This window comes from Alternaria postmessia, assembly GCF_024291825.1.
Source record: "Alternaria postmessia strain BMP 2775 chromosome Unknown scaffold_18, whole genome shotgun sequence".
Lineage (NCBI taxonomy): Eukaryota > Fungi > Ascomycota > Dothideomycetes > Pleosporales > Pleosporaceae > Alternaria > Alternaria postmessia.
In genome coordinates this window covers 361,139-381,833 of record NW_026260091.1, presented here as the reverse complement: position 1 = coordinate 381,833, position 20,695 = coordinate 361,139, and the positions used below count along the sequence as shown (strand labels likewise).

General features: G+C 52.1%; 7 protein-coding genes across 7 annotated transcripts; 4 read left to right on the top strand and 3 right to left on the bottom strand.

The window, feature by feature from the left end:
• Nucleotides 1–1,687: 1,687 nt before the first annotated feature.
• Nucleotides 1,688–3,577, bottom strand: J4E82_004085 (uncharacterized protein; the record flags this gene model as incomplete). Its single annotated transcript, XM_051730367.1, has 5 exons — nt 1,688–2,601; nt 2,654–2,732; nt 2,789–3,250; nt 3,378–3,408; nt 3,456–3,577. The coding sequence occupies 5 exons, from the start codon at nt 3,575–3,577 to the stop codon at nt 1,688–1,690; spliced, it is 1,608 nt and encodes a 535-aa protein (XP_051589995.1).
• Nucleotides 3,578–4,724: 1,147 nt separating this feature from the next.
• J4E82_004084 (uncharacterized protein) lies at nt 4,725–6,402 on the top strand (the record flags this gene model as incomplete). The annotated part of the gene is made up of 3 exons (XM_051730366.1): nt 4,725–5,235; nt 5,301–6,271; nt 6,319–6,402. The coding sequence occupies 3 exons, from the start codon at nt 4,725–4,727 to the stop codon at nt 6,400–6,402; spliced, it is 1,566 nt and encodes a 521-aa protein (XP_051589994.1).
• Nucleotides 6,403–7,645: 1,243 nt separating this feature from the next.
• On the top strand, nt 7,646–9,273 carry J4E82_004083 (uncharacterized protein; the record flags this gene model as incomplete). Its single annotated transcript, XM_051730365.1, has 3 exons — nt 7,646–7,862; nt 7,913–8,060; nt 8,124–9,273. The coding sequence occupies 3 exons, from the start codon at nt 7,646–7,648 to the stop codon at nt 9,271–9,273; spliced, it is 1,515 nt and encodes a 504-aa protein (XP_051589993.1).
• Nucleotides 9,274–10,477: 1,204 nt separating this feature from the next.
• On the bottom strand, nt 10,478–13,576 carry J4E82_004082 (uncharacterized protein; the record flags this gene model as incomplete). Its single annotated transcript, XM_051730364.1, has 2 exons — nt 10,478–12,250; nt 12,296–13,576. 2 exons carry the CDS (start codon nt 13,574–13,576, stop codon nt 10,478–10,480), a joined length of 3,054 nt encoding a protein of 1,017 aa, XP_051589992.1.
• A 514-nt stretch (nt 13,577–14,090) lies between these two features.
• J4E82_004081 (uncharacterized protein) lies at nt 14,091–15,675 on the top strand (the record flags this gene model as incomplete). Its single annotated transcript, XM_051730363.1, has 2 exons — nt 14,091–14,694; nt 14,744–15,675. 2 exons carry the CDS (start codon nt 14,091–14,093, stop codon nt 15,673–15,675), a joined length of 1,536 nt encoding a protein of 511 aa, XP_051589991.1.
• Nucleotides 15,676–16,054: 379 nt separating this feature from the next.
• J4E82_004080 (uncharacterized protein) lies at nt 16,055–16,366 on the bottom strand (the record flags this gene model as incomplete). Its single annotated transcript, XM_051730362.1, has 2 exons — nt 16,055–16,262; nt 16,320–16,366. 2 exons carry the CDS (start codon nt 16,364–16,366, stop codon nt 16,055–16,057), a joined length of 255 nt encoding a protein of 84 aa, XP_051589990.1.
• A 974-nt stretch (nt 16,367–17,340) lies between these two features.
• On the top strand, nt 17,341–20,512 carry J4E82_004079 (uncharacterized protein; the record flags this gene model as incomplete). Its single annotated transcript, XM_051730361.1, has 3 exons — nt 17,341–17,857; nt 17,906–19,430; nt 19,483–20,512. 3 exons carry the CDS (start codon nt 17,341–17,343, stop codon nt 20,510–20,512), a joined length of 3,072 nt encoding a protein of 1,023 aa, XP_051589989.1.
• Nucleotides 20,513–20,695: the final 183 nt, after the last annotated feature.

Genomic DNA, 20,695 nt, shown 5'->3' with positions numbered 1-20,695 from the left:
TAGTTGAAGGTAAGAGTTGAATTGAAGGATCGAGGGTAAGATTGACGATAGGAGTGGCTGAAAAGTGGCGGAGGTTTGTAGCGTGCTGTCAAGTTGGAGGGGTAGTGAATGATGTGGCTGATCACTGTCCAATCAATCCTAGCAGGCCGACGCGTCGCTCCGCCCACGTGCATGCGCGATTGTCGGGTACAATCGCGTACAATGGAACATGCCTGCATTTTGCTTAAGTCTGAAGGCTTTGGGCTTGCATTTGTGCGTCTTTAGCCCGGTGCGGACAGGCCAGAGAATATGACGTCACTCACCAGCACGAGGACTATTCTATACTGTGTTCTCGAACGTCGATAGCTGTGGTATATACCGCGCGCCGCTACTACTCCACTATGAACCGCAATATCAGTCCACCGCCTGCGAAACGACGCAAAACCGGCTCAGATACGGCGACGGCTTCCCAGCAAACAGTGCCTGCAAACACCCCTGCACCTCTTCCACCACACAACGCAAACTCCCTACGTATCTTTTCCTGGAACATTAATGGTATCCTTCCGTTCTTACAAAAGCCCATAACATCCTTTTTCGAACCCACCAAAGCTATAGGCACCACGGATGGGTCCCCAAAACACGCATTATTACCAGCGTCCTTGAGGGCGTTTCTACAACGACACCAATGGCCATCAATACTCTTCCTGCAAGAAGTAAAAATCGCATCTGCGGACGAGCGGACCCAGAATTTTGTCAGGGCAGCCCTGAAATCTTATCTGCCAACAGAATTAGCATATGCCGATGAACGTGGCCCGTTGTATGATGCATACTTCACGCTCCCAAGCGACAGATTTAACGCGCGCGGACCCAAAGGTAATGGCAAGATATACGGTGTATGCAGTATCGTCCGTCACGATCTCATGGGTACTTATCATATCGCCATGCGAACAGTAGATTGGGATAAAGAAGGACGCATCCACATTGTAGAAGTCAGCTCGAGGACCAGTGAAGCGAAACTAGCAATTTTCAACATCTACGCAGTAAACGGAACTGATAACGCCTATTTTGATCCCTCAACAGGCGCCAGAATAGGCACGCGGCATGACAGGAAACGCAAATTTCATATTCTGCTAATGCGAGAATGCAAGGAGCTGGAGGCACAAGGATGGGATGTGTTGTTGGCAGGCGATATGAATGTTGCCCTTGATGAGCGAGATGGACATCCCAATTTACGTATCTTCGCACAGGCACACGTTATCAATCGAGCGGACTTTCATGCTAAGCTGCTGAATGGTAATGGGAAGGACAAGAATGATGGCTTTGGTGGTGTTGATGTTTGGAGAAAGATGCACGAAGAAGAGCGACGGTATACGTATTTTTCGCGAGGCCGGAAATGGGGAAGTAGTTGTGATAGAGTGGACTACTTTATCGCTGGGAGAAAGGCGTGGGAGAAGGGATGTGTCAAGGCTTGTGGAGTAATGGACAGCGAAAAAGAGATGGGGCCAAGTGATCATGTGCCAATTTGGGCGGACTTTGAACTGAAAACGGAAGACGAGAAGGAAGAAAAGCGATAAGAAAGAAGTACGAAGCTGCTAGCGTCTCGGATTCTTGATTGATGACTCCAAAAGTCAATATACGCCTGACGTGTAGCAAAACGATTCCAAAAGCGCCATGTCTCACGCGGCCGCGTTTGCTTCCAGCCACCCATCTACTCTGCCTCCCCAGTATCGGCAACAAAGAACGGACTCGTCCCCATTCCGTTAAATGCATTGACCTCCCACAACTCAGTGGTTCCATGCAAGACCTCGTAGCGGTTGTACGATCCACATCCACTCCCACGATTGACACACTCTGTAGTAATCTGCCCCGCAATACGTTCTCCCACCTCTTGGCCCTCAAACCACGCGCCGTGAAGAAAGCCAAAGTATTCCGCACTCATTGCTTCGCCAGCAAAGTATAGTCTGCCTAGATTTGCGCGAAGATTTTGATGCATCTCGAGCGTGGTGCCGGCAGGCCAGTTGGAGTAGGATCCGTAAGACCATGGCGTTTGCGACCAACGCGGGTAGGTGAAGGCAATCGGTTCTGGGATAGTGGTATTGGGAAACATCTTACGGAGAACGGCCATGCCTTCGGCCTTTGTGGTCTCGTCGTCTTGTGCCTCGATGCGATAAGACTGTTCGTCGACAAGTGTGGCAAAGATGATGTTGGAGTCTGGTAAGAAGCCTTCTGTTGATAAGCTCTGCCAAACAGTGTAGTATCCGCGTGTCGTTGGATCGGCGTACAGGAAAAACTGCTTGTCATCTGGCCAGAAGGTTTCGTTGAATTGGAAGAAGAGTTTGGTATATGTGCCGAATGAAAACGTGGCGATGGCGGATTGCTTCCACTCGGGGAGTTTAGGCTCGAATGTGATGGCGTCGTTTTGTAGCACACCAAGTGAGACGGTAGAGATGGCGTAGTCAGCCTCTACGCATGAGCCGTCCGAGGTGGTGATGTGTACTCCAGTATCTGAGTAGGTGATATTTGAGACGACAGTGTTGAGAAGGAGGCGTGGATCGTTGGGCTTTAGGAATTTGGACGCTTGATGCTTGAGCCACGTATTGAAACCGCGTTGGTCGGTACAGACTGTCGAAAGTTTGAGTTAGTCTAGATCGTTTTCCACAATTCAATTTCATACAGTTACTAATCTCTGAGAAAGCGTAGTAAGTCAGGTTGTATCCTGTGATACCATAAACGAAGCTCGACTCCTCTGGTGTCTATGAGCGGACCTATCAGCATGTATAAGGGATGTTTGCTCTCGGATAATTCTTACTTGGGCAGTCTCCCAGTCCCAGAGATAGTACTCGACAGCCTTGCGTGCAGGGTCGCCCTTCGGTCTCCATCCGCTTTGCCACAGGCCGGCGCGAAAACTTCTGTCTTGCAAGTTTTCTGATAGTATAGTACCAGCGCTTTGTTCGAAGATACTCCAGTACTCCTCAAACTCATCTAGTATATCCGTGTAATCTACAGCACCCGTCTCATTATAGGTCGCGATGGAGAAGGCGTCAGAATTGGGACTAGAAAGATTGACTTGTTTCGAGAAAGTCCAGACAGGGTTTTCTGGGCCGTCGACGGTATCTTCACCTAATCCGGAAATCCAATTCGCGCCTAGCTCGACGGTGTAAGGGTTGCCGCTGGGATCAGAGCCAAATTTGGTGTTTCGCATGCGGCCACCAATGTGATCTTGATACTCCAGAATCAGGAAGTCAGTGACGGACTGGTTGGCAAGTGCTTGCTAAAAATCGTTAGTATATGGATAAAGAAGCATGTCTAAAGTAATTGTGGGACGGGCCGATCCATCCGGCCGCTGTTCAGTCTTGCCGGCGTCTCCCTCTGTAGAACAAATATTCATGTAGACTTACTGCGGCTGTGATACCAGCAACCCCGCCACCTCTACACACGGTCAGCCAATTGGACTCTACTGTCTAAGTAGAACATACATGATGGCGACAGTGGTCTTCCTGCACGTGCTGTTGTTGTCTCGCCCAAGAGTCGCAGACGTAGCAAAAGTTAGTCTTGGCGCAAGACCAGCGGTCATGAGTAACGCTCTTGCCAGCTTCATGGTGGATAAACTCCGAAGAATGGTTCGGATGAATGTAAAGCTTGTTCAAGACTGACGCACCCCGGCAGGTACTTATTGCTTCATCCGATAGTGCTTGCTAGGGTACATATTTCAAGTGTAGTCCTGTCTGGTTTAGCCTCCGTTACCTTCCCCCGCATTAGTTCCACAGGAAGAACCGGGGATGGTAATTGTACTCGAGGTACAGTAGTACCGGCGAGTTGCATCTTGCGGATGTCGATGATTCGATGTTGATGCGTCACTAAGCAGATACGGACCTGCCTAATAGAGTCATAGCCTGAGGGAAAACACAGTAGGGCAGTGGTATACCAAATGCTAAACGCAGGAACGGAGAGGACCAATCTGCAGCTGGATGGAAAGAGCATGGTGTGCAAGGTCGGGCAAGCGCCGAAGCAAGCCAGATGATTGGTAAACGCCGAAGATGATAAGAGCGCCGCGTGTACTTGCTGGATGCGTAAGGTGACGTCGCCATGGGTCGTCTGTGCTCGTCGGCGACACCGCAGTGCTTTTGCCGTGGTGCAAGATGAAGTTGTAGCTCCGTCAGAGATAACGCGTCGTTGCAGCATTGACGCGCTGATGTTAGCTCGGCAAGGCTGGACCCGAAGTTGCACCGCGTGAACTGGAGGAAGCTATGGCTTCGGAGGGTTGCGATGGTACCACCACCATCACTACGCGTGTCTGTTGCGCATGCGCGAACCCTCGGTTATAACTCAAAGATGGTGAGCAAGTTGAGCTGGTCTAATTACGTGAGGGCTCCAAGACACGGGAAAGGCGCAAGTTTTTTTCGGGACGGCACGATAGCGGGGTTCTTGATCATGTCCCCCTTCGCTCTTCGCTCCCATTGACACTCAATTCACCTCTTCATACCCAATTCTCATTTCCTAGAACGCGTCGTTGTCTCCTTACAAGTACGGTAATATAGCCAGGATGCATCCGAGTAGCAGAAAGCCCGATCAAGGTAACGTCAGATAGCACAGCGCATGAGACCGGTGTTCGCTCGTCAACGTCTTTGTTGGCGGCGATCTGAGATATACGGTCTGAACTTGATCAGGTTAAAGCCTGCGAAAGGACTCATGCTTTGCTTCCCTCGCTCCGAGGCTGCTACTAATGGCTGTAGGTCGCCGACGTCATGGAACCCAACACGAACCCGCCTAATGACAAGAAATCTGTATTTGCGCCGCATGCGAGCAACGAGCTCCGACTGCCTGTCAGCGCACGCGATACTGAGAATGAAGACCTGGCACAAAAGAGCAAGTGGCAGGACATGTGGAAGTCCTTTGAGAGACAGCTTGTCGCGTACAACCTTGAGGCGCGCGGCATAGAACGCGTCGAGCCAGAGGAGCGACAGGACTTGCGTCTGCTTGGCTACTCCCAAGTGGCCATAATGTGGTTCAGCGTCAATCTTGCGGCGAACAACATCACGCTGGGCATGCTCGGTCCTGCTGTCTTTGCCCTTGGTTTCCTCGATGCTTGTTTGCTCGGCGTTTTCGGCGCATTCGTTGGCTGTCTAGTGGTGGCTTACATCGCGACGTTTGGCCCAAAGGGTGGGAATCGGACTATGATCTTCTCACGATACGTCACGGGCTGGTGGCCATCCAAGGTCGTTGTCTTGCTCAACATCATCGTCCTGCTCGGCTACGGTAAGACATGTCCCTGTACCAGCTGCATGTGAGACATGTATTGACTTGGTACACGCACCTTTTAGGCATGATCGACTGTGTAGTCGCCGGACAGATTCTTTCCGCTGTCTCGGACAACTCCATGTCCGTCGTAGTCGGCATCATTATTGTAGCCATCATCGCGTGGGCTATCACTACCTTTGGCTACCAGATCTTTCACTATTATGAGCGCTGGGCTTGGCTACCGCAGCTGATTGTGCTCTGCATCCTAGCTGGCCTTGCTGGTCCGCAGTTTAATATTTCCTCTGAGTCTCACGGAGATGAAGACCCAGACACTATCATTGGCAATCGCATCAGCTTCTTCGGCTTGACGCTCGCCGCAGCTATCACATACGGTGGCGGAGCAGCCGACTACTTCGTCTACTACCCGGAACACGCATCGTCATTCAAAATATTTGGCATGACCATGCTAGGTCTAATGTGCAGTTTCACCTTCGCCTTCATCTTGGGTATCGGCCTCGCATGCGGTATGCTGACCAACACGGACTGGGAAGCAGCGTACGGAATATCGCAAGGCGCTCTCATAGTCGAAGCGTACAAACCGCTAGGCGCGTTCGGTTCCTTCTGCGGCGTGGTGGTTGCCTTGGGTCTTGTCGCCAACCTCATTGTCCCTACGTACTCTTCCGGGATTGATGCGCAGATACTGGGACGTTATGCGGGTGCTATACCAAGAGTGATATGGAATACCGTTGGTGTAGTCATCTATACAGTCTGCGCATTAGCCGGACGCGCACATCTTGCTGAGATTTTCACCAACTTTCTAGCTCTCATGGGCTATTGGGTCTCTGTCTGGATCGCGGTTATCCTGGAAGAGCACTTGGTCTTCTGTCGCAAGACCGGCTTCAACTGGCAAGTCTGGAATCAGAAGAAAAAGCTACCACTCGGTATCGCCGCTTTTACAGCGTTCGTTATTGGTTGGATCGGCGCAATCATGTGTATGGCTCAGGTTTGGTACATTGGACCAATCGCTAAACAGGTTGGAACTTACGGAGCCGATGTAAGTAAAAGCTGAAACCTTGAGCTATTTGTAACTAACGTGATCAGATGGGCAACTTTGTCGGTTTCGCGTGGGCTGCAATTGTCTATCCTCCTTTGAGAGCATGGGAATTGAAGCGATTTGGCCGGTGATCAAGAAGATTCCTGAACACCCTATGAACATCACTGCCATCAGGACAACATGCTTGAACCTCATACGCACCTGATGGCCCTCCGGAATCGTTGCTGCGCAAGTCAAATATGTCAATCTCTCGTCATTCGTTCGTACCATTTCCGATCTGTGATGCGATTGATGGTCAGAGTAGATCTCAAATACTGGCCACAAGTTCAGGGTTCAAGCATGTGCAGATCGTAAGTTTGGCTCTGAGGTTGTGTCTGAAATACAACCGTTCAAATCATCGAGCTATCGCAGTGATTCATTTCAGTTCTCACGTCCACAATCTTTCACTTCTCATACTATCAAGTCATGTTCATAGATTAATCATGCTCTCGTCTTGTCGTGGTCAAAACAGCCATATGTGATGCTTTTCAGTCTGAGTTTCCGCTTGGTGCATGGTCTATACAAGGATGCGTAGGATAATCTGCTACTAACGACGATGCTACCGTTGGCTTCTCACTGGACTTACATGATGTCGTCGTCGAAGCCGCCTTCATTCCATCTATAGCTGCCGTCCAGTATACCTTATTGACAACACCGGAAAGAGCTAATGAAGGTGCTGGGAAGTAGCGTTGACGGAATTAGAGATTATGCAGTCACGATACGTTCGTTTGAAGGACACGGTTGTACAGTGAACCGCGCTTGAGAAGAATATGAAGAAGAGGGAGCCTATTGGAGGATCAAACTAAACTCGGAGTGATGAACCAAAGGAAGACTGATACCCAGGCATGACCCCAGGAAGCCATCAGCACGAAGAACAAGTTTACCAAGCATGCGGTCGGATCTTTATGGAGAAACCTCAACTTGGAGTATACCATGCGTGTCCTTTGTAAGTCGTACTTGACTTTCATGTAGCCTGGAGGTATGCGAGGTAGTTCGAGTCAACGCGCTAACAAGACAAAACAGCTCGTATACTCTAGGGCATGCTCTGCCCATGCGAACGACTTCCCGAGCTACCTACATCTCCATCTACCATCTACCATTCTGAATCTCATTATTTCACCCATCATCTGTTGTATGCTCCTGCATGGACTTCACCTTCCAGTATCTAGGTTCGCTCAACGGTATGTTGTTGCCGCGCGTCCACCGCTCCTGCCCCCAAGAGTTGATCCCACGTTTGGCGCTACGGTGACTGCGATTTCTCTCACCTCAACCGGGCACAATCATAAAAGCTGTCCACTCACAAGGTCGTCTCTTTTCCTCCTTCGTGACACGACCATGATTCACGATCTCATCGACCTTGACGGTGACAGTGCCTCTCTAAAGAGCACTACTAACGGTCTCGTCGGCAAGATGACGCTCGCAAACAAGGGCGTAGAGCCAACTCACCGTGACAGCTTCTCCGACCTTGCAAGCATGATGAGGGCTAAGAAGCTGTATACACCGATTTCGACGCCTGCGCCACCTCCGCAGCCGCTCACTGTCGCGCCCAATGGTAGGTGCTTCAACGGCGTATCGTTCTGACCTTTAGCTAAAGCCATACAGGCCCTCGTTTCGCCAGTCGTGTCCAGTCTGGCTCCAGCATTTTTTCTCCGCTGGCAAGGTCGTTTCAGCCTACCGAATCCGTCGCTGCATTCCTCCAGGAACAAGAGCTCGCGGCACCACCACTTGTCGCCTCCGAGCCGATCTTGGAGTACCGTCCAGAGAACATGAGACTCTTCGAAACTATGGCCGAGGCAATCATCAGCTACAAAAGCGACGACGATAGCGAATGCGATCATCATCGTCGTAGGCGTTCACCATCACCACTGTGCAAGCAGCCGCTCCTCATCTCAGGCCTTGAGCTACCGGCAGGTGTAGGACCCACCCATCCACCCACCCCCACTGAATCGCTCCAGTACTCACCATCAGGCTTCCGATTCGATCAAGAAGCCGTTGTACGGGTGACCAAGCAGAACTGGGAGTCCTTGGGCAAAGAGCTCAACACGATCAAGAAGCAGAAGCTGGAGCTAGAGAGTCAACTTTCGACCCTCGAAACAAACAACGCAGTCCTTCGAGACGTTGATCACGACATCAGCGTGCGGCTCGGCAAACTCAAATACCAGAACGAAGCTAACAAAGCTCAGAAGGCAGCAATGGGTCGATCTTTGTCTGAGAAAGAGATCAAGATCAAGACACAACAGCTTGAGATTGACGAGTTAAAAGGACATATTAAGACGACAGAGAACGCTCTTTCCGCAAAAGACCACGAGCTGGAAAACCTCAGGCAGAAGATGAAAGAGAGTGAACGTACCATCGACCGGGTGACTCGCGAACGGGACGAGGCATCCCGCGCTTGGACGAACTCCGTTGATCACCTCAACCGAGCCCGCAACCTAGCCGACACCCTGGCTCAGCGAGAGAAGCTCATAACCGATCTACGCCACCAGATCGTGGCTGAACAGCTCAAGGTCGCTGGGTTAGAAGATGATCTTGAGGCCGCCCAGGAGAAGAGCAATCAAGCTGATATCGATGATGTCAAGAGCAAGCTTATGGAGAAGACCAGTACTTGCGATCGCCAGCGCAACCAGCTCAAAATGATTGAGGCGCAACTCAGCCAGAGCCAGAGCCGTTTGATGAAAATCACTAACCATGGCGAGTCTCTCTGTGGCGCTGCACACGTAGTCAAACCTTCTGGGACCAGCAAACTTCCCAAGTTAGTGATCTCGTGCGTTGAGTGTTACAACAAGAATCTGCCGTGCGACAACGGTGCCAGGTGCCGCAACTGCGTCGAGAACAACACTCAGTGCGCACGCTGGAGGTGCTCTCTGAAGCACAAGTACGGCGAATGCCCTCTCACACCCTGCCCTCTTTCACACGATTCCCAAGGCTGGCTCGTCCTGCGAACAGAGCGTCCCGAGTGGTAAGGGGCTTGAGCTGCTGGCGAACTAATTGGACGAAGTATCGTCGAGGCCACTCATAAATATTCTTCTGGCACTAGGGCTGGGTTTCTAGGTAAATATGAGTCAGGAGTTTCATGGTCATGAGCAACTGAGTGCTGGCAGTGATCAGGTTAAATAACATGTGAAAGTAGTTCATCCATATGAGACCGTAGGATAGGACCAAGTTTGCGAACTCTTGGGTTTCACATAAAGTGAGATAATATACTCACAATATCATGATTGGCGTTCTTGCCATTTAATCATGCGTATCTCATGATACGAGCGTGCTGTTCATCGTCTCAGTTACAGCATGTACTTTCATCTGACTTGCTACACCTGTTCCTCTTGTGACGTGAAGTATCCCTCTTTTCTCTTTACTTCATCTGGGGCGTTCACCTCAAACTTGATCCAGCCTGTCCCGACAGTCGCTTCCGTACTCCCAGACTAGTTGTATGGGTGTCTTAGATTCATTTCCCTACCACCGAAATGGTGATCACTAGTTTCGTGTTGAGAAGGGAATTATAGTCCATCTGAAGGCTGCTGACCCTTATCGTCCAGATGGAAGCGTGGCCAGTCAGACTGAGTACTCGTGCAGATTGCGCTGAGATTAGTGGGGTTTCTACTAGTGAATGGTCGTAAGTATGCTGATATATGCCTGCTGATGGTTTAGAGATTCGTCAGTGAGCCGTAGGGCATGTTGGTAAGCATATTGTCTAAGACGGTACGAATGTGCGTGCGTTGAACGAACAATCGTTGGGGCTAGTAATCTCAGGCCTTAGTGGTATAGGCTTCTCCAGCTACATGGTCATTGAGATAAGCTCTGGTCGAATGAAACATTGCAACGATAGACCACACGGTCGGAATAGAGATGAAACCCAAGGCTATACTATAAATAGAAGAGGTAGGGAATGGGTCGTAAAGATCAATAGATTTTGCATCAGCTTGTTGTATGCATGCAGGAACTGGGCGCAGAAGATGTGTAGGTGAAAGTTTCAGTATGATTACTATAATACAAAGGCTCGTTGACAGCCTGTTTTCATTACCACGCACGACAATTCCCAGCTCTGCTCACCGCAAAGCAAAATAAACAAACAAACAATCAATCAATCAATCAATCAAGCACGTATATACTATCATCACTCTCATCGCCTGCTCCAACAGCCTGTTTATTACGAGGAGACAGCCGTTTCTAACGACTTCCTCTCCTTTCTGGCGTAGGCCCAGGTACCATGACTTTGAAAGGCATCTCCCGACCCGCAGCACCTCCCGCGCTCACCGGCGCATACGGACTGAAGTGCTGCCCTTGTGGCTGTTGAGGTTGTTGCTGAGATGGAGCAGGTGCCAGCACCTGCTGTCCATTCTGCACTGTAGCAGTACTTCTCGGTAAGGACTGACCACTGCTCTTTGGCCTTCCACCTGCTGGACTTTGAGGTCCGTACGGGCTAGGGTATGTGGGCATGCCCATGGGTGCGGGAGCAAGCTGACGGGGGCCAGCTCCAAATGGTCCACCCGCGGAGCTCGGAGGCTGAGTAAGGGGAATACCTGAATGAGGATGGGGCGGATGGTGGGCATATGGACTCGGGAAAGAGCCGGTTGGTAACGCCGCAAGTGGCGAGTATTGCATCATCATGTGGTGCGGTGGTGGTGGGGGTGGCCCACTGACATACATGTAATGACCCGGTGGGCCAGGAGGACCTTGAGTGTACTGAAGGTATGCTTCTGGAGGGGCGTGATGAGGGCTGTGTTGTGGAGGAGCATGTTGAGGATGGTGGATTGGAGATGCTTGTTGCGACTCTGAAGCCTGTGGTTGGGGCGTCGCGCCAGTTGCCGAGCCTCCAGACTGCCGCGCACCCCTCCGGTTTGATGAATTCGAGCGCGAGGGAGTGGGCTTTGCAGGCTTTCCATCTTTTTCGTCTTGCTCACGCTTCTTCGCCTTGCGTTCAGCCCACCACATCGTCATAGACTGGCTTCGCTTCTCACTCTTCACACGCGGTTTTCGTCTCGAGCCTGAAGTCGGGGATGACTCGTCGACATAGTTATTCGTGTATTGGCTCAGCGGTGCAGTGAGCATATATGCGTCAGGCGTACTAGACTCACTTGGATGCACAAGCGGCACTTCTTGAGGTGGCGCGGTGTGCTGTGATGTGCCTTGGAAAACCGTCTCAGCAGAGTTCGGTGCCATCAAGGGTATGCCATCCGGGAAAGGCTGGGCATCAATGGTAAACTGACCTTGACCTTCACTCATTGAGTTCAGTGCGGGTGGCGGAGCGTTCGGACCATGTGCTGAAGGAACCGGGGTTCCGGATTCGCTCGTCTTCTTTCGTGGACCCTTTTTCACCCCATAGTCGCTACGCCGAGCTACATTCTTACTACCAGCTGGACGTCCGCGCTTGGGGTTTGCGTCGGAGTATTCGTCGACATCCATTGCTGAGGACTCCTCATCTCCGGAACTGCCAATAACCGACTCTTCCCGCATCTCTTGGATGCGTTGATGGAGTAAATTACTAGCCGTTGTTCGTGCTCGCTTCGTGCCTCTTCCTTCTGGTTCCGGTGTCTCTGAGGTCGGTTTTGCAAATCGGCTAACCCCCTTCTTGCGTGCACCGCCCCATCCGTTGTGTTTCTTGGGGGTATTGGCTCCAGTCCCGGTATCAGTGCCATCGAACTTGCGGGTGGCCCTTCGTTGCCGCTTTGATGGCCGACCTTCTTCGTCTTCTTCGCCTTCGTCTTCGCTAGGAGCTGCTGATTCTAGCATGTCACGTGTGCGACGTGTACGTAGCTCTCTCCGGCCACCCTTCTCTGCACCTGGTCGCTGTGCCCAAGGATCCTGGCAGCCTGGAGGCTTCTTCGGGTCGTAGACATAGCCATATAGATCAGCCTCCTTCATATCTTCGAAGATCTCCGGGGCCAGAGGAATACGCCCACCATTACAGGCTTTCTTGGCTGGGTGCATGTGAGGTGCGGTCTGGAACTATTAGTGGGTGAGAGTAGAGGAATGGCAGTGACTTACTCTTGCATCTAACATGAGGTATTCATCTTGCCACGCTTTGAGAATCTGTTGCGCATTTTGCGTCAGTGCATAGAGATTCTCAGTACTTCGTTGCGCCGCCGGAAACTTCGTCAGAGCTGCAATAGCAGCTTGTACATCAGCCATCGGCTTGAAGCGCTTCTGCAAGAGGTAGTCTGCTCTATCTTCGCACTCAGCCTCGATTGGAGAAGGTGCATCTTCAACAAAAGGATCGGGCAGATCCGACTCAGAGAGGACGTCCTCTTCAGGATCCAGCAGTTTTGGAACCGCAGACTCTGCAGGTGTTGAAGCGGATTCCCGTGGCGTCTGCGAAGCCGAGTCCGGCAGAGCAATCTTGGGAACCGCAAGTTTGCCCGATCTCTTGGACGTAGGCTCGGATCTGGACTCAGGCGCTGGGGCAGATGTGTGGGCATCGTCGTCGAAAGAGTCCTGGCCAGGTGGCGCAGAACCTTGTGGCGTCCTTGATGGTTTATGTATGACGTCTATGCGATCAAACTCAGCCTCGCTATCGTCATCTTCAATTGCTTCTTCGTTTTCATCCTCGGAACTTTGCGCAGAGTGAAGGTTGTGTAGTCGCATGGTTGGCTTGGCATTGCCGTTGGGTGTGCTCTGATTGGACGGTTGATCATCATCATCTTCTGTAAATGGAAAAATGGCAGCAGCATTACGAGCAGCTTTTGAGGCGGATGCGGTCGCTTTCGTGATTCCTCCTCTTCCACCCCTTCCACCCCGGCTACCTCTGCCGCCGCGACTGCCTCGGCCGCGTCCACCACGTGAGCCTCGACCACCGCGTCCACGGCCGCCTCTTGGCGCTGGCTGAGGTGCAACAGGCACTTCAACTTCACTTTCTTCCGCACTCTCTTCTTCAGAGTCAGATTCGTCTTCTGGGCTAAGCGATCGCTCCATCAGAGATCCCACGAGCGATTTGCGCTCTTTGGGAAGTTTTCCGTGATGCTTCTTGAGACCATCGAAGAACTCGGGAGAGAGGCCGAAGACCATAAATAATGGATGCTCGTACGAGGCATAAATTTCAGGTGCAGCTTCGAAGGAGTTGCCAGAAATGTTGGAGGCAGAACGAGTGGTTTTTCTGGTAATGGTTGGACTCAGCTTGGTAGGACTGAACCTTGGTGCAACCGTGTCTGGCGCATCTGATTCTGATGGGGCTTGTTTTGCTCCTCGCCCACGAGTCCGGGAAGGCGTGTCATCTTGGTAGGAATTGCGACGTGGAGCTGCGCGCGTAGCCGCACCCCTTGGACGTGGCATCAGGATGATAGTGTGGACCAATGCGAGTAATGAATGTTGTGTTGAGTTTTGGTGTGTACCTGGCGAGGCAATGTCTCCATGTAGGGGCCCAGGGAGGCGTAGCGCGAATCGCAAGCCTTCAGGGTGACAAAAGCTGCAGGCAAAGAAGATGAACGAAACGTTGCGCCCCAGCAATGAATGTGCGCAAACACGGGCAAGCAGTTGATAGAGAGTATCAAGAAAAGGAAATGTCAAATGGAATAGTCAGTGAATCGGCGTGTGATGATCTTTGTCTCGGGGCGTGGCTGCTTCAGCAAAAGCGAGCCGAACCATGATGCGCTTGGCGCATGCTCGGGCGGCCAATGACCGCGAGACGCTAAATTGACTGGCATCTAGCTGTGAGATGGTCCAAACAATGCGGCCATGACTTGGATATTGTAGTGATATCCGCTCAATAGACGCATCTCCACCTTCTGGGTAACTTGCCATTGGGGCGACTATTATTCAGGACGCATCTCCCCAGTTCTCAGCCATCATGCCACCAAAAACCGCCGACGAGGAGCTCGCCGAGCTGGAGATGTTGGCTGAGGCTCCCGTACCCCCGCCGAAGCATACTAAAGGGTCTCGCGCGCCACGACAGAAGATCCAGAAGCAGGAAGATGATGACGCACTAAAGGACCTCGAGGAGTTGGAGCAGCTTGGAAAGTCTCAACCAGCAGCCCCACGCCAAGTCAGTCGACCAAACACACCCAAAGTGTCATCGTCGTCGACTACATCTAGCACCCGCCGCGCCCCAGGCGTGGCCACTCCCTCTTCTGCTGGCTCAGCACGCACGAGCGAGGACAACAAGCCTGCGCCGCCGAGGAAGTCAGGCGAGAGTACTCGTTCCTTCCACCAGAGCTTTGCGCCAACCGAAGAGGAGCCTGCCAAACCTCGTGCACCCGAGCCTCGTGAGGAGAAGCAGTCAGGGGGTTCATGGTGGGGAGGCGGATGGGGAGGACTCGTATCCACAGCCACTGCAGCTGCTGAGACTGCAAGGAAGCAAGCAGAAGCCGCTTACCAGGAAATCCAGAAGAACCAAGAGGCTCAACGGTGGGCAGAGCAAGTACGAGGGAACGTAGGGGCCCTCCGTGGCATTGGTACAACTCCATTTCATCCTGTGTGACGTATCAATCTAACAACACGTAGGCGGCGAACTTGGCAAGCGTGCCGTACCTACTTTCACCAACCTGTTGAATACCCTCGCGCCGCCCATCTCACAACATGAACGCCTCCAGATCCATATTACACACGATCTTATCGGATATCCCTCGCTCGACCCCCTCATCTACCAGACCTTTGCCCAAGTTATGGCACAAGTAGAAGGCGGCGACCTCATGGTCATTCAGCGAGGCTCAGAGTCAACACAGCGTGGATCGTTGGAAGGCTACCGAGGCGGTGGTGGAGGCTGGAACGACGGACCATGGTGGCGACACACAGACAAACGCGATCTTTCAGTAGTCAAAGGGCTTGTAGAGGGCACCAAGCTCGCAAGAGTCAGCGCCGAGTCATACGCGAATGAATTCTTCGGTGCAAGGGGAGGTGTAGAAGAAGCTGCCAAGCAAGCTACAGAAGTCCTAAGTGAGACAAACCCAGTACGGAGTAGCGACATTTTCATCGCAATTCAAGCCGTCAGCTATCCCGCACAAGACGACCTCTTCGCCACATCGTCGTCGGAAGAGAAGTCGGAAGTTCAAGAGCCAAAGGATGACGAGGAAGAGGTAGCGTTTGCAGTTTATCTCCATGATCCAATTCATGGCATCTCATTCAAGTCTGTCAGCCAGTCTTTCCCGTCAAAATGGGTGGACTGGCTAGATGCGCCTGCCAACACCGAGGCGGCAGGCGAGGAACAGCAACTACCACAAGAGATCTACGAGATTATCGAAAGCGGCGGTGTGGATCCAAGAGAATGGGTTAGTGAGTGGATGGAAGAGACAATCAACTTGAGTGTAGGCATCGTCGCACAGCGCTATGTTGCAAGGCGGATGGGAGTTGGAGAGGGAGGACTAGGCAGAGGAAAGGCTAGGGAAGCAGTCGTCGATGCTGGAGGCGGCGAAGCTGCACGAGCGGGTATCATTTGAGAACACGACGACGAGATTACGGTTCCTTTCATTTCTCTGGTGACGGCAAGGCGCTAGGTATGCTACTTGGAGACTCACAGGATTGAGCTCAGCATTTGCCCTACGAATAGACGACTTTGTTCGCCATATGCTTGCTCCAACTCCCACATTATGTCCAAGTGTACCTTGTGCCGTCGGTTTTCGCAGGTAGCCACTTGGGGCCTGTCTTGGGTTACACGATAGCATCACACCAGGCTCGTGGTTCCATACTGCTGACCACGCTTATCGCATGCAAAGTCCCTTATACGTCCGAGTCCTGCTGTTTATGCTGAGCTTTTGGATCTGCACGGCGACAAGTCTCTGCGCCTCGCCAAATACTTGGTGGTGCCATGGCGACTTTTCAACCAGACTTCTTCTTGTCACCGCCTTCCTTCTTGTCCTTCTTTCCTCCCTTGAGCATTTCCAGATGTCCGGCCTTTTGCGCGAGGAGCTTCTCGGTCTGTCCTATCAGCCCAGAGCTGCTCTTGTGCACAATCTTGTTTTGCTTTATTATCGCGGCATTTTTGGGCTTGATGACACGGGCGCCGCGTTGGACTCGCTGGGTTGGTCTGGAAGCATGTTGTCAGCAGGAGCGCGTGGGAGGTCGAGCGCGGAGCTAGACTTACTTCTTCGGAGCAGCGGCCTTGGGTTTCTTGACGGCACCTTGAGCCATTGCGGAGGTCAGGTTGTGAGGCGTGGGGCAGAGAGGCGGGCGGAGGCTTGCGCAAAGTCTATTCTTGTCGAATCGGATCGGAACAGAGCTTGTTCGGGTGATTGGAATCCGAAGACTAATCACAGCGATAGTACGAGCCGCGAGATCTCCACTAGGACTTGGTTGCGGTGTAGGGCGAAGACGGCTGCTTTGGATAATTGAAAGTCGCGCTTTCCAACATTTTTCGCGATCCTTGGCGTTGCCGCTGCGCTAGCTAACATGGGCATGGTCCTTTGCGGGGGAGTGCATTTAGCCTTTTCACCCAACGTGGGGAGACTCTCCTTGAGGCCGAGGACCCGTTTTCCAAGCCTCCGCCTTCGCCCTTGGTGCAAATCTCCGCTCCTGGAAGAGCTTCAGGCCTTGACATGCTGGTGACGGCGTCGGGCGACGACGAGGCTACACGGAACAATTTCGCCGTGGTCTCAGCATCATAGACATGACATCCGCATGTCTGGATTCCCGTCGACCATCGCTCAATCACGCATCTCCACCTATACTGAATTTCCATGTGTTCTGCAAGGATGCGGATATTTGCATGCTGCACGTGTACCCAGACTTGCCGCCAAGACACATTAAATGCTCTTCTAGAAGTCTTGCAGCTAGAACGCGACTGGCTGCTGTACGTCACCTCAATTTAGCCATGCAGAACAACCGGTCCCGGCTGGGGTAAACGACTAGGGTTTGTCATATCGGGCCGTCGTTGGCCAGCACTGCATGCGTACCTGGATTTGCAGTTGCTAGGTACTTGACGGGTAGGTGATATACGATATGCACGATTACTAGTTGATTAAAGGAATAGGTTGGTGGAGAATCTTGGTTATGGGGGCAAGGGCCTCTACCACGAGGCGATGGTCTGGGGAAGCATTCAAAAGCAGGGTATCTCCGCGAGCCTTCTGGCATTGTTCAGGACGTTGCTCAACTACTGACCAAGCATCATGGAGCTCCTCTCTCGCACCGTGGTCGGCGCTCTTTCGCTCTCGGTCGCCTTTGCTGGATCTGCTTCCGCTGTTGAAGCCTTCCGCAAGCCCACTGTTACAACCTCAACCGGCAATGGAACTCTTCTTGCCTCTCGTGGCTCACCAGTCAGTATCCATGCTGATGCTGCGGATTGGCCTGGTGTTTTACGCGCCGCTCACGACCTTGCTATCGACTTCGGACGTGTTACCGGTACCAATGGAACACTCACAGCTTCTGGAACGGCAACAGCCAATGCTTCGATGATCTTCAATGTCACTGGCATCAGCGATGATTGGAGCGTTAGCGGCAGTACTGCTTCTAGTGCTACCGGAGGAACTATCATTGTGGGTACCATTGGTAACTCAAGTCTGATCGATGACTTGATATCAAGCGGACAGCTTGATGTTAGCGGGGTTGAAGGTCAATGGGAATCCTATGTTAGCACTGTGGTACATGGTGTTGGAAATATGACTGGTGACGCGCTCGTCATTGCTGGTGTGTATAACATGGCCATCATAGTTGCCGAATGCTAACTCTTCGTAGGCAGCGATCGCCGTGGTGCCATCTATGGTATCTACGATGTATCCGAGCAGATCGGTGTCTCTCCATGGCATTGGTTCGCTGATGTACCCGCGAAGAAACACGATTCTATCTACCTGCTTCAAACGACAAAAGTCCAGAAGACACCATCCGTGAAGTACCGAGGATTCTTCATCAACGACGAAGCACCAGCCCTGACCGGTTGGGCAAATGACCGGTATCCTTTGTCTCCATATGGCGCACCTTTTGGAGCACAATTCTACTCCAAGGTTTTCGAACTGCTGCTCAGATCCAAGGCCAACTACCTCTGGCCGGCTATGTGGAACGGCATGTTCAACGTGGACGATGCACGCAACCAGCCGCTGGCCGATGAGTATGGTATCGTGATGGGAACGTCGCATACCGAGCCCATGGTCCGCGCCACTCAGGAATGGAGCAAAGTCGCCAAGGGTGCTGAATCTGGCTGGTCTTGGGCTACCAACAACGCCACTCTTTACGACTACTTCTACGAGGGTGCCGAGCGCGCTGCGCCATATGAGAATGTCGTCACAGTAGGCATGCGCGGATATCACGACACAGCAATGTCCGCCGATGTTCAAACCTCGGTCCTTGAGGCTGTTGTTGATGCTCAGCAAGACATTCTCAACAAAATCCATGGAAATGCGTCTGAAGTACCCCAGATGTGGTGCTTGTACAAGGAAGTTCAGGATTACTTTGAAGCTGGAATGCAGGTTCCCGACTGGGTCACCCTCCTCTGGACCGAAGACAACTGGCAAAACATTCGCCGTCTCCCAGTCGGCGACGAGAAGAAGCGATCTGGTGGTGCTGGTGTCTACTACCACTTTGATTACGTCGGTGACTCTCGTAACTTCAAATGGCAGGATACCATCCAACTTCAGAAAACATATGAGCAGATGAAGTTGGCCAAGGACCGCGAGGCTGACCGTATCTGGATCGTCAATGTTGGTGACATCAAGCCTGCTGAGATCGCCATCAGCCATTGGTTCGATATCGCTTACGACATGGACTCTTACGACGAGTCGTCTGTGCCTGAGTGGCTTGCTGGATTCGCTGCCCGCAACTTCGGCGAAGAACATGCTGAGACCATCGCAGAAATCATGGATGAGTATGGTTTCCTCGCCAACATGCGCAAGTTTGAATGGGTCGAGCCCTCTTCCTTTAGTGTACTCAACTACGAGGAAGCTGATCACATTCTTGCGCGGTGGGAGGCTCTCGCAGACCGAGCCAACGAAGTTAATGCTGCACTTTCTCCCGAGCAACAACCCGCTTTCTACGAGATCATCCTCCATCGCGTGCTTGCTGGTGGCAATCATGTCGATGTACAGGTTTCCGGCGCCAGGAACATCATTTACGCGCAAATGGGTCGCAATAGCGCGAACAGATGGATGCAGCGTGTGATTGATGGCATGAACAAGGACCACAACCTTACAAGGCTCTACCACACTCAGCTCAATGGCAAGTGGGACCACATGATGGACCAAACCCATTTGGGCTACCAAGGATACTGGTAAGTTTCGGTACATTTTCTGTTAGTTGTGCTTATACTGATATCATAACAGGCAACAACCTATGCGCCAATCTACTCCTGACCTTCGTTGGGTACAAACTCAGGAGCGTTCGCTAGCAGGCGATATGGGTGTCTCGGTCGAAGGTTCCAACGCTACCATTCCTGGTGATGACATGTGGCACGGCAATGGTGCATCCTCTTTGACTCTTCCAGCTATGACTCCCTTCACCCCGAAGCGATGGGTTGAGATCTCTCACCGTGGTACTGGACCATTCTCGTGGAATATCAGCGCCGATCCTTTCGTCACGCTCTCTCAAGTCAAAGGAACCATGCAGCCCAACGACGAGGACATCCGCATTTACGTTGACGTCGATTGGAGCAAGGTTGAAGACGGCTTCGGTGCTCAAAGTAAGCTGAACTTCTCCAGCTCGACCGACTACGGTACTCAGGGTGGCAACCCACAAGTCATGGTCATGGTCAACAAGACTTCCATTCCAGAAGACTTCAACGCTGGCTTCGTCGAGTCAGCTGGCCAGCTCGCCTTCGAAGCAGAACACTACACGCGCACTACCCCTGGTTCATCCGACCATTCTTACCAGGTTCTGCCCAAGTACGGACGCACCCTTTCTGGTGTGAAGCTCACAGACAACCTCGCCGAAGGCCTAGACTCCTCCAGTGCTCCTAGTCTAGAGTATGACTTCGTCACCTTCACTCCTACAACATCCGCCAAGGGACTCAATGTCACTCTTATTCTTACACCTACCCACAACATCAACCCTAAGGTACCCCTTGCCTACATCGCACAAGTCGACAACAAGACGGAGGCGCGTCGCGAATTCGTCATTGACCAGCCTCAGCCCAACTTCCCTGTTGGCTGGGGCAAGGCTGTTGCGGACAGTGCGTGGTATAACACTACCAACCATGGCGAGCTTGCTCCAGGGAAACACACTTTGAAGCTTTGGTTAGTCGAGGCCAACGTTATCCTGCAGAAGGTCGTGTTGGATCTGGGTGGAGTTGTATACAGCCACAACGGTCCACCTGAGAGCTATCGTGTTGGTGGTGGTAACGCAACCATGCATTAAGTATTGAAGATGGTAGGGGCTGACCTATGATAGAAGATTTGAGTAATGTAATGTATTCATTCGCAAAAGTAGTCTTCGCGCTGTGAAAAAGTAACCAAGGTTACTGCTCAAAGAGATCCACCCATCATGCGATGATTAAGAGGTGAAATTCCGATGTAAATGCGTCGCTATGCTACATTCCCG